The sequence below is a fragment of the Myxocyprinus asiaticus genome, chromosome 32, assembly GCF_019703515.2.
Source record: "Myxocyprinus asiaticus isolate MX2 ecotype Aquarium Trade chromosome 32, UBuf_Myxa_2, whole genome shotgun sequence".
Classification (NCBI taxonomy): domain Eukaryota; kingdom Metazoa; phylum Chordata; class Actinopteri; order Cypriniformes; family Catostomidae; genus Myxocyprinus; species Myxocyprinus asiaticus.
The window spans coordinates 40,718,808-40,733,488 of NC_059375.1; the positions used below are offsets into that span (position 1 = coordinate 40,718,808).

Genomic DNA, 14,681 nt, shown 5'->3' on the forward strand with positions numbered 1-14,681 from the left:
TACAACAAAAATCATAATGTGAATATTTAACTACACATTGTCATATCAACAACCATCAAGTAATTACTCTGAAATCTTGATTAATTTCAAGTCGGACAGACCATACTCTTCTGTGTGCTAATACATTTTAATCTGTGCGAATTCATTTTTTCAGTTCACTAGCACCAGTACTAACACCTAAAAAAGTAAACGTACAGCCATGCATACAGGACACAGAATAATTGAAATGTTAAGTGTGTCATTTCTGCACAACTATCATTACCAAACAGAACTGAAAAAAATAAGTACTGTTTACAGGTTTCCCTAAATATTACACTCATCTGCCTTTGGTCCAAAAAACAAAGTCCCATCCCAAACTCACGTCATTGGTGGAGCAAATGTTGCTGTGTCTGATTAGTTGAGACTATCTAAATCTCTATGAAATTATTATTGGCCACTGTAGACATATTTGAGACACATGTTAATACAAGACGATTGATAGTACCAGTTGTAAATGGGGTCTTAAGGAGCACAGTTTTTCCAGAGAGAATGTTAGCCATAAGGAGTCATTACTGGAGGAAAAGTGAAGAGGCAGAACTTAAGAGAGAAAGAGAAATAGCAAGATAAAGGAGCAAACATTCAAATAGAAGAATAAAGGACAGTCTAAATGATCCGGAACATTTGTGTTCTGTTGAGGACACTGTTGATGGGTTTGGAGAAGCCACACAAAGACAACAGTAATTCATTTTCAGGCCTTTGGATACATATATCAGACACATTCACAATGTGTTGTATTTTCATACAAAGAAACAGACAAATCTCCATGGTGACAGTGAATTAAGATAGAATTCTGGATTATGAGAGAAATAGTGCTTGTGTAACTCACCCTGAGAAATGAGGGATAGCCAAGCCCATAATAACCCACAGCGAAGTAGTCCGACTTTGGTCTGATCACCTTGACGATGCTCTCATAAAACTGAGCCTGCTTTCTCTACGAGAGAGAGAGAGAGAGAGAGAGAGAGATAATCATAAACTACTCAGTTCTTAAGTTATTCATGTCCACAACTATGCAGGCAGAGTTACGCGCCATAGTTTAATACTTAAGGTTAGCTATTCTTCCTTAGTAAGTACCACAGTGAAAGTGTCTAAAAAAAATAGGATTTTATGATTGATCTTATTTGCATGTAAATTTCTAAATGTTACTACTAATTTGCATATACAAATAAGCAAATATTTTAAGAAAAAAAAAGATAAAAAATGTAGAACCTACACTTCTATAAGTTGAAACATGAAGAAAATATGAAAATGTGACATAAATTGGAGGCAGACTGCTGCCATCTGGTGAACAAAATATAAATAACAAGACTTGAAAACCATGTCATTCCAGTAACAGCCAATAGATGGCAGTAGCCACCTACTGTGAAGTCTGATGGCTTGATGTAACCTAATTTTATGTTATCATTAGATATGCATTTGGATATATATTTAGACATTATCAAACTTTTATTTGTCAAAGTTAAGCATTTTAAACTGATTTGAAGTGTCAGTTTTTGCAGTTATGTCATTATGCTTGCAATCAAACCTGACCATGGTGTCACAAAGACAGAATTAGCATTTTTCTTCCAATAATTTATTTCAAACTTAAACATTTAATAACTCAAAAGTAGTTATTGTCTCACCAGTTCATTTTGTGTTTGTGCAAGTGTGTTTGTGTGAATAGGTGTGTGTTTTCCACTGAGGATGTTTTAGAGTCTCACCCTGTAATTTTTATCTGTTTTTTTCTCCATTGTGCCTATTTTATTGATTGTTTTTTGTCTTTAAATTTTCAATTTCAATGGTCAATCAGTTTTGACTGTGAATACCAAAGGTGTCACTTTTCTTTATGACCACTTAGACTTATCGAATAGAGCCCAATTTGTGTGTGTGTGTGTGTGTGTGTGTGTGTGTCAAATGGAGGAAAAGTCACCAAGTCTTGTACTGCTCAGATAAAGGAAACTGTTTTTATGAAATGAGTAGTATTTCAGTAATGACTGAATAGCACTGGAAGGTTAAAGGACATTTTCGTCACAAGACAAAAATTATGACTAAAACAAAAATCTGAAATTTTACATTAAATATAAGTTGATCAAAACATTATAACACATTTAAATTACATCATTAAACATACACAACACATATTGTTAATCCTATTTTGCAGTGTTTGTGTAACATATTACACTTTATTATTATAAATGACTATAGTGACAACAATTACAATATGTAATTACAAGCAGCTAAACAAAATATTTACACAGTAATTACATGTAATTTATTAGTATTACTCAGTAACATAAACACTGCAAAATAAAGTTTGACCTACCGATTTTTAGACTATTATTAAAACATCCGATTCTATGTTTCATGACATCAAGTAATAGAAACAAAAACAAGAATAGGAAAAGGTTTAATGCAATATCTGCAAGGTCAAAATAAAGGTTGCTCACACAATTTTGTTCAAGTCTTTGCAAAATGTGGTGACATTGCTTTGTTGATTTGAAATAAAAGAGAAGCTTATCTTTAAAAGTGGACCACAATCTTTCTTTGTGTCTGAGTGGATCAATTTGTCATTTATTGCCAATTAGACAACACTGCACTAATGAACAAAATGTAGCAACTCATTAAAATCCCATATTCCATGTTTATTAGGCCAATTTAGCTAGTTCGGTAAACTTTAAAAGCCTGAATGACTTAAGTGTTTGTTTCATTCTAAAAGGTTGAATGAGAAAGTTTGTTCATACCAGCAAAGCACTCAGCTGCTCAAAGTCAAACATTTCATTCTCGTACTGTTCGGCTAACTCCTTCCCCAGGATAATGGCCTCCTCCCACATCTGAAGACAAAGCACCAAAAAACACATCAAACATCTCTTGGGGCGTCATTATGTCAGAATATGGTTATGCGATATACAGTATATCCAACTCATCTGTAAACACTGTGCTTGGATTTGCCTGTCAAACAAAAGTGTTTTTGAGATTTATGATGAAGTGGATGCAAATTTATCATGCTACACACTGTTGATCATGTTAAATATTTAAAGTCAACATAAAACGGCATTCACATCCCATTTTTTTTTTGTAATGTGAGCAAAAAAGAATATTAAAATGATAAAGTAGGACAGGACTTCATTTTATTAATCAAGAATAGATTGAAAATTGGCCATTTCATATCAGAATGGAGAATGCACTAAATTAGCAGTGTATTCTAGAAAACTACATACATATTTAAAATGCATGCACATTATACACTCACCGGCCAATTTATTAGGTACACCTGTACATCTACTTATTCATGTGATTATCTAAGCAGCCAATCATGTGGCAGTAATGTAATGTATAAAATCATGCAGATATGGGTCAGGAACTTCAGTTAATGTTCACATCAACCATCAGAATGGGAAGAAAATGTGATCTCAGTGATTTGGACCGTGGCATGATTATTGGTGCCAGACGGGCTGGTTTGAGTATTTCTGTAACTGCTGATCTCCTGGGATTTTCACACACAACAATCTCTAGAGTGTAAAGAGAATGGTGCGAAAAACAAAAAAAACATTGAGTGAGCGGCAGTTCTGTGGGCAAAAACGGCTTGTTAATGACAGAGGTCAGAGGATAATGGTCAGACTGGTCCAAGCTGACAGGAAGGAACCCAAACAACCACGTTACAATAGTTCAATGCCAAAAACATTTCTGAACGTACAACACGTCGAACACTGAGGCGGATGGGCTACAGCAGCAGATCCTTCCGGGTACCACTACTGTCGGCTTAAAACAGGAAACTGAGGCTGCAGAGGGCACAGGCTCACCAAAACTGGACAGTAGACGATTGGAAAAACATTGCCTGGTCTGATAAATCTGGATTTCTGCTGAGGTACTCAAATGGTAGCCCACTGCAGCCTCAGTTTTCTGTTCTTGGCTGACAGAAGTGGAACCCAACATCTTCTGCTGTTGTATCCCATCCGCCTTGAGGTTCAACATATTGTGCATTCTGAGATGCTATTCTGCTCACTACAATTGTACAGAGTGGTTATCTGAGTTACCGTAGACTTTGTCAGCTCAAACCAGTTTGGTCATTCTCTGTTGACCTCTCTTATCAACAAGGCATTTCCGTCCGCAGAGCTGCCACTCACTGGTTGGTTTTTGCACCATTCTGTTTACACTCTAGAGACTGTTGTGTGTGAAAATCCCAGGAGATCAGCAGTTACAGAAATACTCAAACCAGCCCATCTGGCACCAACAATCATGCCACAGTCTAAATCACGGAGATAAAAATTTTTTCCCCTTTCTGATGTTTGATGTGAAAATTAACTGAAGATCCTGACCCATATCCGAATGACTTTATACCTTACACTGCTGCCACATGATTGGCTGCTTAGATAATCGCATGAATAAGTAGATGTACAGGTGTACCTAATAAAGTGGCTGGTGAGTGTATATTATATTGATGCACATTTTAACACTGTTTAATGTATGCACAACTGACTAACAAAATTTGCTATATAACCCTAAAACTTCTATTTGCACAATCTACAGTACACATTTGCAGTTTTAAACAACATTTGGCAAACACATCCTGAGATTTTTTAATACATACTATATTTCAGTATTTGCTATTATTGCAGTAACCTTTATAACGTTAACCTGCATTTAGAAACAAAAACCCAAAACAGCCTTTGGAATAATATGCACTCATGAACTGCACACAATAAAGATAATGCAGGAATATGCATTTAAATTTTATGTTGATTTTAAGGCATCATTAAAAGCTAACGGTCATGACCTCACGATAAAATAAAAAGATTCCGTCTTTGGAGTTTTGGAATGGAATTTTAGTGACCACAACTGAACAGAATATTTGTATATTCTCTTGCTCTCATACAATAAATGTCAATTACATTCTCTTATATCAAACTCATACCTTCAAAATATAGTTGTAAATAACACCTTATGTAACATTATATTTCTGTTGCACATGATTTGATATAAAATGAATTCTTCAAATCAAACTCTGAGTGCATCCTGATGACACAGAGAGGGGCTACGATTATGTATCAATATGACTGGAGGCATCCAAGATTGAAGATGATGCTGTGGATCACTAATTCAGACCGGCAGAGACCAGATGAAGACTGTGAATACATCAATAAACTATTGTGAAGAAAAAGAGAGGTGCTCGTCATGAAATGAAACTCACATTCTAATGGGGCTGGATGATACATTGAATATTCACTATATATTTTCAATAATTTAGTTGGCAATATAAAATCAAGGAAGAGTGTGGATGACATAATGATTTTAATGTGCTTTAATTTGGCAATTAAAGTTTCCTAAAGCTCATTTCATTAGACACGTTTATGCAACATAGACTCATGAAACTCATATAATAGTTCATATGATATTGTGAAATTGTAAGACATCGAATGACTTGGCTTGGTCATAAAGGTATGACCAACCAATCAACAAACCAAATTTCAAATCGATACAAATCAGGCAAGCCTACAATCCAACACTCTATTTTAGGAAACGTCAGTGAACAAATCTGGTTTCAAATTCCATATTTATTCATATTTATTTATGCAATGCAAATGACTGATGTATGTAAATAACCTGTATAGACATGCTTCCCTCATATTGTTTCAAACCCTGATGATTTTTTTCTTCAGTAGTACACAACAGTGATTTTCCTATTAAAATCATGGTTAGGTTTAGGGTTTAAACTTCGTAAATACATAGTTTGTTGGTTAGTTTATTTTTCAACATGGGAGTAGGCTTATGTACAAGTCAACAACGATTTCGCCATGTCGTACTATTATTAAGACATGTCTTGAGACCTGGCTGGTACGAAGTCCCTTAGAGGACAGGGCTTTTTTTTTTTTTTTTTTTTTTTCTGAAATTGTTTAAAAAAAAAAAAATACTATTCTGAAATAATAGTGAAAAATGTACCATTGTTTTACTATAGTAACCATATTTTAACCTTGATATTCATAGTACAAACATAGTGATAATTCAGGAAAATGAAAACTATGGTAATAAAAATCATAATTTTTTGGTTATTATGGTTCTACTATAGTAAAATCAGAGTAACCACAAGAATTACCATAGCTAATCTACAGTAAAACCATGGTTACTATATGGATACAGTATACTGTATTAAAACCATGGTATACGCCAACAAAACATGGTTACTTAACTTACTTTTCATAGTTACTACAGTATTCCTATAGTAAAACCATGGTTTCTGCCAAATAAAATAAAATAATTAAAAAAGTCTACAATATTACTATAGTAAAACCATAGGTAAACTAAGCTATTTGTATAGTAAAACCATAACCACAAAATTATGATTTAAAAAAAAAAATAATATTTTAGTTTTCCTTTTATTGTATTATTACTATGGTTTCACTATGAATATCAAGGTTAAAATATGTTACTGTAGCAATACCATGGCAAACCTATTGCGAGGAAATGCAAAACTAATTGTGCAGGCATGCAAAACTATTTCAGGAATAAAAAAAACTTTAAGACAAAGACGTTTTATCAGCGTTTCTGATTTAAACTTCTGTTGTAAACACAGTTAAAGTTAAGTTTTATTAATTATTTTGATGAAAATGTTTCTTTAAAACAAATGACTCTTGGTTTGATATATTATTTGATTTAATGCAAAGACATTCTTAAATTTTAAAGAGTGGCTTAAGTGTAAATACTGTAAGTTTTTGAGGCCAATGTATATACTGAATATTGTTTGAAAAATAATTTTTAGCTTTATCGCCCAGCGCTATATTATAATATCAGGCCACATATTCAGCATGATTACTAAATACAGTATATTCCCCAATTTTGCTTAATAAATGTCTGTCGAAACAGCAGACTATGGGAAAAGGGAAAAAAGGAAGGGAGAGATACAGAGAAAGACAAGAACAGTTTATTTGACCAAGTCTTCCTCTCTCAGTTCTCCAGAGACGCTCAGCAGTGACATGATGTGCAAATGTCCTAGCAGTCTGAGCAGTGTTCAAAATAGACGCTCTGAAAAGCTGTAACAATTCCAAATTAATCTGTCAAACAGGAGAGCGGAGGCCCAAAGCTGCTCCTCATCTGGTTTTCCAGGACTGATTGACTGATCCTCTCCTCCAAACACACATTTTCCATTTCAATTCTCTCGTGCTCTCTTGATTTGACAGAGACAGGCACCCTTGGTCAAGATTTTGAGCTACTGAGCCCAATAATGCGGTCCAGTCCAGGAGAATCAGTAAGAGAGTCCCCAACTGAGACCTCAACGATGGGCACAGATCTCTGAGTGGCCCCTTATAAACTTTAAATCCCATCAGCTCCTATCTTTAGCCTTCCAGACTAATAGAGATGTGGCCATAAAAGACAGCCAATAAAGTCCCTCTCTTCTTTTCTCTGTGGGTCACCTTTGTGTTTCACCACCTATTGCAAATTCTTCCAGTACTGGAGCTTCAGGACGTGTTTAAAGAATCCACAGAATGGCTTCATGAGCGCAGTTTTTGTTACCCACATTGGAAATTTGGAGGCAAGACTTATTTACAACAAATAACTTGTCACACCATAAGAGTTATTTAAAATGAACTAGTGAATATAAAACTAGTGTGTAAAAATGGTGAAAAACTTTGTTATAAGTTACAGGACCTAAGATATACACTTTTTAATATATTCATATAAATTTTAACCTAAAATCTTGTTGATTTGAAAAAATAAAATAAAATAAAAATTCCATGAACGTTATAACATCACCTACGCATTTAAATGTCACTTCTGGGACTTCTATGAACACATTTGTCATGAATTTGTGAATAATTTTATCAGTTGGTTCATTTAAATAAATCTTCAAAAGTAACAGTTTCGCCACAATGAATGGACCTTTTACACAGACTGCAATGATGTAAATATTGCAAATTATTTAATAATTAAAACATTTATAACATTATTATTTAATTATTAATAAATTTAAAATAAATAGTGACTAATACTGCACTTTTCTTTATTATTATTACAAATTTTCAAGACTGACTCATATTTTATGCCTGAGATTAAAATGGAATATTAAGAACTTTATCAGATGTTACAAATAAAAACATTTAAAGGCATTTTTAAAGGCATTTTTTGCCCCCACATTTAGAATTTCTGGGGCATATTTGTAATTTTTGGTGGCATTTTTACTCTGACCTCCCTTAATTGTTTTACCCTGCAATACTGGTATGGGGTTTCTAAAGGCGCCATTACATTTACTTTTGGACAGTGACGTCCATTCGTGCGATGGACTTCCAGTGGCTAAGAGATTTCCCCTCACGGATTTGCATGAAGTTCAAGTTTGGTGAACTCTGACAGCCGAATTTGCTGCATTAACCAATAGGAAGTCGCTTTCATTGGCAGTGAACTCTGGGTGGGCGGTGATTCGTACTAAGCTGCACTTAATATTCACAATGGACAAGGATATCATTTTAGCGGCAATTTTCTTTTTAACTTCACTCTCCCAGAGTATAAAGTGCAGCATTAAAAAGAGACTGCTTGGCATTTAGTTTTTTGCCGGTTTCACACACGCTCAACATCTACCCACGTCTTCTTCCTCCGCGGAATATCGCCGTGCAGCTGCTGAGGGAGTGACTGTTAATTTGGCATCTTTTGTCTCTTCTGACTGTTGTCATCCATCTGTCTTTTTGACTTTTTTGGAAATTCGTAGAAACTTAGTGGATGTTTTCTTTTGCTTTTGGAGGTGGTCTCCCTTTTACCACTATAGAAGTTTACCCAGCTAAAGATTATTTCCACGCTCCAAACCCGGAAATGTGAAAAAGGGTCCATTAGAAAATCAAAATCAATGTAGTGATTTTCACAATAAGTCATTACTTGTTGAAAAAAACAAACAAACAAACAAACAAAAAAAAAAATAGTTGGCAAGCTTGAATATTTTAAAAGTAGCAGCACTACTGTCACACAACTGAAAATGTAACAAGTAAATAGTGTCATGTCTTTTAGTTACTCCCCAACACTAATGGGTCTTGCCATGAAGAGTTCTGCCATTGTTGTTCTTGTGATATTTACCTTGCCCTTGTCGAAGTAATTGATGATCTCCTGGTACAGCTGGTCTTTGAGTTGACCCTGAGTAGATGCCTGGTACCCGTCTCTCTGCGTCAGGTGTGCGGCACATGCCTCTTCAGACCACTGAACAAAACATCACATAACAATTACACTCTCCAAATACAGTGTATTAACCTGCCAGTGACCTGGTTAAAAGCATTTTAGTCTAATTTTAGTTTATATTCTTTATAACCCATTTAAAAGAACTGTAAATACATTTAATATATTTGGCCATGAAAAACAGAAACACACATGCACTTTGTAAAATAGCATTTTTATTCTCTAAATCCTTAAAACCAGAGTTTCCCAACCAGTTGTTTGTTTTTGAGATTGTGAAATGTCGGTTACACTTTACAATAAGGTTCTACAGTATGTGTTAACATTAGTAAATGCATTAGTTGTAATGAACTAACAATTAACAACATTAACAGCATTTATTATTCTTGGTTAATGTTTATGAAAACATAGTTGTTCATTGTTAGTTCACAAGGCATTACCTAATGCTAACATATACATTTTTAATTATAAATAAATAGTATATGCTGAAATGAACAATAACCAAGATTAAATTCTGTAAAAGTATTGTTCATTGTTAAAGTTAACTAATGTAGTTAACTAATATTAATGGATACAACCTTATTGTAAAGTGTTAACAAAAGGCCAATACTGAATTAAACTAAACACTCATGTTTATTTAACAAAATATATAAACAAATAGAATAAAAATAATACAAACAAAACACTTTCGATCTTATTTTGAATAATCAAATAAGTTGTTTTAATTGTTTGTTGAATGTCATAAACAATGTGTGTTTTAATGTGTATTAAGTTTTCAACTGGCTCTTAAAGCAACAGGTTAAACAATATTAAATAAAAATATTAACAACTAATTTACTTAATATTAATGTATACAACCTTACTTTAAAGTGTTAACAAAATGCCAATGCTGAAATAAATTAAACATACCAAACATCCCAAAACCAAGACCAAAAGCTATGCCCACCAAACTTGGAACAGACCTTCAGACTGTTCTGATTTTTTCTGAATATACAAAGATGTCATGAAATTCAAGAGCAATTTTTATTTACTTAAAATAACATTAACAATATTAAAGTAATATTAAAAAAGCATTACTTAAAAGTTACTGCAGCTTAAATGGTAGAGCATGGCACTAGCAACTACAATGTCATGGGTTTAAATCCCAGGTAACTCACATACTGATTAAATGCATGCCTTGCAATGCAAGTTGCATTGAATGTATGCATTTACCAAATGCATAAATGTAATGTAAATATTAAAATTCCAAATAAATAATTTAGGTCATAGAAGCTCACATGGCAAAAAAAAAAAAACTAAAAAAAAACCTTGCTTTAAACAATACAATATGCAATATAAAGGTGTATACACAACACATACACACAAACAGTCCTTCAGCAGTGTAGTAGTTTCTTCATTCACAAGGGGCATTGAGTCCCACACAGCAGAGCACAGCTGCTGGCTATATTACTGTAATTGTGTTGTGCAGAGAATCTGAAAGGTTTTGGCTATATTACTGGTGCCAGTGTCCAAAGCCCATCTGATAACACTGATTAATGCAGCCACCCCTGCCATATCCATTATAGATTCTGTATGACTCCATAAACAAGTGATTACAAATTAGAAAACTGCAGATATTTGGAACTCTTGGTTTGATTTTTTTGCTGACCACTCAGTTTACTATCTCTGATTTTTCCAAAATCCCTAAACCAAGACCAAAATTGTCAATTGTATCTCCTCCAAGAGTTCTCAGGCTACATCCACCAAACTTGGTACAGACCTTCGGGCTGTTCTGACTCAGACTGCTATGTCTTGCAGCTTTCCTGTAGCAGACAATTGAAAATCCAATCAACTTACATTGACTGTTTAAATGAGACAAGACTCTGTCAAGAAACGTTCGTTCATTCTCTTTCTGAGAGTTTCTCTGATGGTCAGAGTATGGTAAATGAACATCCATCCATTTGACCATCTGGCAGTTTTTCTTAAGGTCAGTTTTCCCATAGTGGACAACTGAAAATGCCTGAAACCCTATAGACTTACATTGATGGATTGTTCATAAGGAATAAGAATGTCATAAAATGTTCATTCTTTCTATCTAAAGGTTTATCTGACGGTCTGTCCATCCATCCATCCATCCATCCATCCTTCCGTCCGTCCATCTGGCTGTTTGTCATGAGGTCAATTTTCCCATAGTGGACAACTGAAAATCCCAGAAACCCTATAGACTTTCATTGACAGAATGTTCAAACGGACTAAGATTCTGTTGCAAAATGCTCATTCAATCTTTCTTTCTAAAGGTTTATCTGACTGTGCATCCATCCATCCATCCATCCATCCATCCATCCGACTGTTTGTCTTAATGTTAGTTTTTCCATAGCGGACAACTGAAAATGGCCAAACCCCATAGACTTACATTGACGGAATGTTCAAACAGGCTAAGATTCTGTCACAAAATGTTCATCCTTTCATTCTAAAGGTTTATCTGATGGTCCGCCCATCCATCCGTCCATCTGTCTTGAGGTCAATTTTCCCATAGTGGACAACTGAAAATCCCAGAAACCCCATAGATTTACACTGACAGAATGTTCAGACGGGCTAAGATTCTGTCACAAAATGTTCATTCAATCTTTCTTTCTAAAGGTTTATATGGCAGTCCATCCATCCATCCATCCATCCATTTGTCTTAAGGTTAGTTTTCCCACAGTGGACAACTGAAAATCCCCAAAACTCCATAGACTTACATTGACGAAATGTTCAAACAGGCTAAGATTCTGTCACAAAATGTTCATTCATTCTTTCTTTCTAAAGGTTTATTTATAGGTCTGGCCACCCATACATCCATTTGGCTGGTTGTTTGTCTTACTGTAAGGTTTTATTACTTTTTTAAACTTCCAGGCTAGTTTAATATTGTTTTCACACTGCTGTTGCAGTAGTTGAATTAAAAGCCATTTGCTTTTCGTGGTTAAATCACATGAACACACAGCCTCTAAAGTTATTACATACATTAAGAACAAAAGATATGAATGTTAAGTCCCCATTATGCTTATATTTTCCCAGGGCAGCCTTTAAGGGCCCTAGTCAGTGTAATGACTCAAGTTCTACTGAATTCTATCTACAGGTCTTCTGGAAAAGTTCTCATTAACATACGAGTGGCTCCAGGGAGAGAAGTCTGCAAGGTACTTGACTTTCTCATGGTGAGACATCAGCGCTGTTCCCTCAGCAGTCACTGTCATGATCCATAAACACACTTAGAACGTTTCTATAATAAAGAGAAGGAACTTCAAATGGAGAGGTAAATGGGGTTTCAATCTTCACACCCACCTAGACTCTGAGCAAACCCAGGGACAGCCAATGTAAAAAGCAGGATTTTAACCACATACACCAGTCGGCCACAACATTAAAACTACCTGCCTCATATCGTGTAGGTCCCCCTCGTGCTGCCAAAACAGCTCTGACCCATTGAGGCATGGACTCACAGAAGTCCTCTGAAGGTGTCATGTGGTATCTGGCACCAAGACATTAGCAGCAGATCCTTTAAGTCCAGTAAGTTGTGAGGTTGGGCCTCCATGGATCGGAATTGTTGGTCCAGCACATCCCATAGATGCTCAATCGGATTGAGATCTGGGGAATTTTGTGTCTAAGTCAATACCTTGAACTCTTTGTCATTTTTTGACAATTTTTGCAATGAGGCAGGGCGTGTTATCCTGCTAACAGAGGCCACTGCCATCAGGGAATACCGTTGTCATGAAGGGGTGTACGTGGTCTGCAACAATCTTTATGTAGGTGGTATGTGTCAAAGTAACAGCCACATGAATGCCAGGACCCAAACTTTCCCAGCAGAACACTGCCCAGAGTATCATACTGCCTCTGCCGGCCTGCCTTCTTCCCATAGTGAATCCTGCTGCCATCCTTTCCCCAGGTAAATGACACACACGCATCTAAAAGAAAAAGTGATTCATCAGACAAGGCCACCTTCTTCCTTTGCTCCATGGTCCAGTTCTGACGCTCAAGTGCCCATTGTAGCCGCTTTCGGCGGTGGACAGGGGTCAACTTGGGCACTCTGACCGGTCTGCAGCTACGAAGTCCCATATGCAGCAAGCTGTGATGCACTGTGTGTTCTGACACCTTTTTATCATGGTCAGCATTAAGTTTGTCAGCAATTTGTGCAACAGTAGCTCTTCTGTGGGATTGGACCAGATGGGCTAGCCTTTGCTCCCCACACACATCAATGAGCCTTGGGAACCCATGACCCTGTCGCCGGTTCACCGGTTGTCCTTCCTTGGACCACTTTTGGTAGGTACTAACCACTGCATACTGGGAACACCCCACAAGACCTGCCGTTTTGGAGATGCTCTGACCCAGTCGTCTACCTATCACAATTTGGCCCTTGTCAACGTCACTCAGATCCTTACACTTGCTCATTTTTCCTGCTTCCAACACATGAAATTCAAGAACTGACTGATCACTTGCTGCCTAATATATCCCACCCCTAACAGGTGCCACTGTAATGAGATAATTGATGTTATTCACTTCACCTTTCAGTGGTTTTAATGTTGGGGCTGATCAGTGTATAGATAATGAGTGGACAATAGCAAGAGTTTCATTGTCTTGGTGTTCTTCCTGTACAACACTGAAATACGTTTGTGTTTTTGGATAGATGCATTATTTCTTTATTATGAGGTGTGTGTGTGTTGGAGCAATGCTCTTGTATGCAAAAGAACACAGACCTGTAGCAGGCAGCTGTTTATGAAAAGAAGCTGCGTGGGTTTCAGAGAACATGGTGTTCCTGTGTTCAATGTGAAAGCCATTTACCTAATCAAGTCATCCCTTTAAAACCCTGAACAAATCTCATATCCACTAGACTAGAGAAAACACCATGAGCCCAAACCAGTAGTGATTAAAGAACAAGTTAATATACATATTAATCCTATAGCTTAACCAATAATAAATGTCCATTATATACAATTATTTAACTCCCACACTGTAACACTTTACTGTAAATTTACAGGTAATTTCTAACAGTATTCTACTGTATTTCCATAAAACAGTAACATGCTGAATCTTTAACAGAATGGTTGTAAATATACAGCAGATTTCAGTTTTCAGCCTGTTTCATTCGTAATACAGTGTCATACTGTAGAGACATTGCATTCTGGGATTTCTTTTTTTCGTGCTCATTTCAAGTTCTGAAAGTTTCTAAGTCCAGCTAACTAGCAAATACATTTTAACTTCTACATTTTAGACAGAGTTTTATGTCTACTCTTCAGGGATTAATGTGATGATGGGAACAGATGTTTGTGCCCGCACTGCAAACTTGATTTATCAGTGGGACTTAATGAACAAAACCCAGAAATAATTATTTGTGTTAATAAGATAAGCCAGTGGTGTGTGAATTGTGTGTAGTTTTTGAGCTTTGTGAGCTTCGATTTGCTTTTCTAGCATTTAACTGTGAAGAGGATAAATTTTGGGGCGTGAAAAGATGGATAAATAATTGTTCATCTGAGGATTTATATGGTAAACCAATCTGTTTGGAGCATTTTGTT

General features: G+C 35.8%; 1 protein-coding gene across 2 annotated transcripts in view; it reads right to left on the reverse strand.

The window, feature by feature from the left end:
• The window catches only part of LOC127423600 (dedicator of cytokinesis protein 1-like), a 361,421-nt gene that overhangs the window by 50,338 nt on the left and 296,402 nt on the right, over window positions 1-14,681 (reverse strand). For both annotated transcript variants that reach the window (XM_051668049.1, XM_051668050.1), the window contains exons 38-40: window positions 9,067-9,186; window positions 2,757-2,846; window positions 866-970 (exon numbers count right to left, since the gene is read on the reverse strand). In XM_051668049.1, the coding sequence (XP_051524009.1) occupies window positions 866-970; window positions 2,757-2,846; window positions 9,067-9,186 (315 nt within the window). The remainder of the gene's footprint in view (window positions 1-865; window positions 971-2,756; window positions 2,847-9,066; window positions 9,187-14,681) is intronic.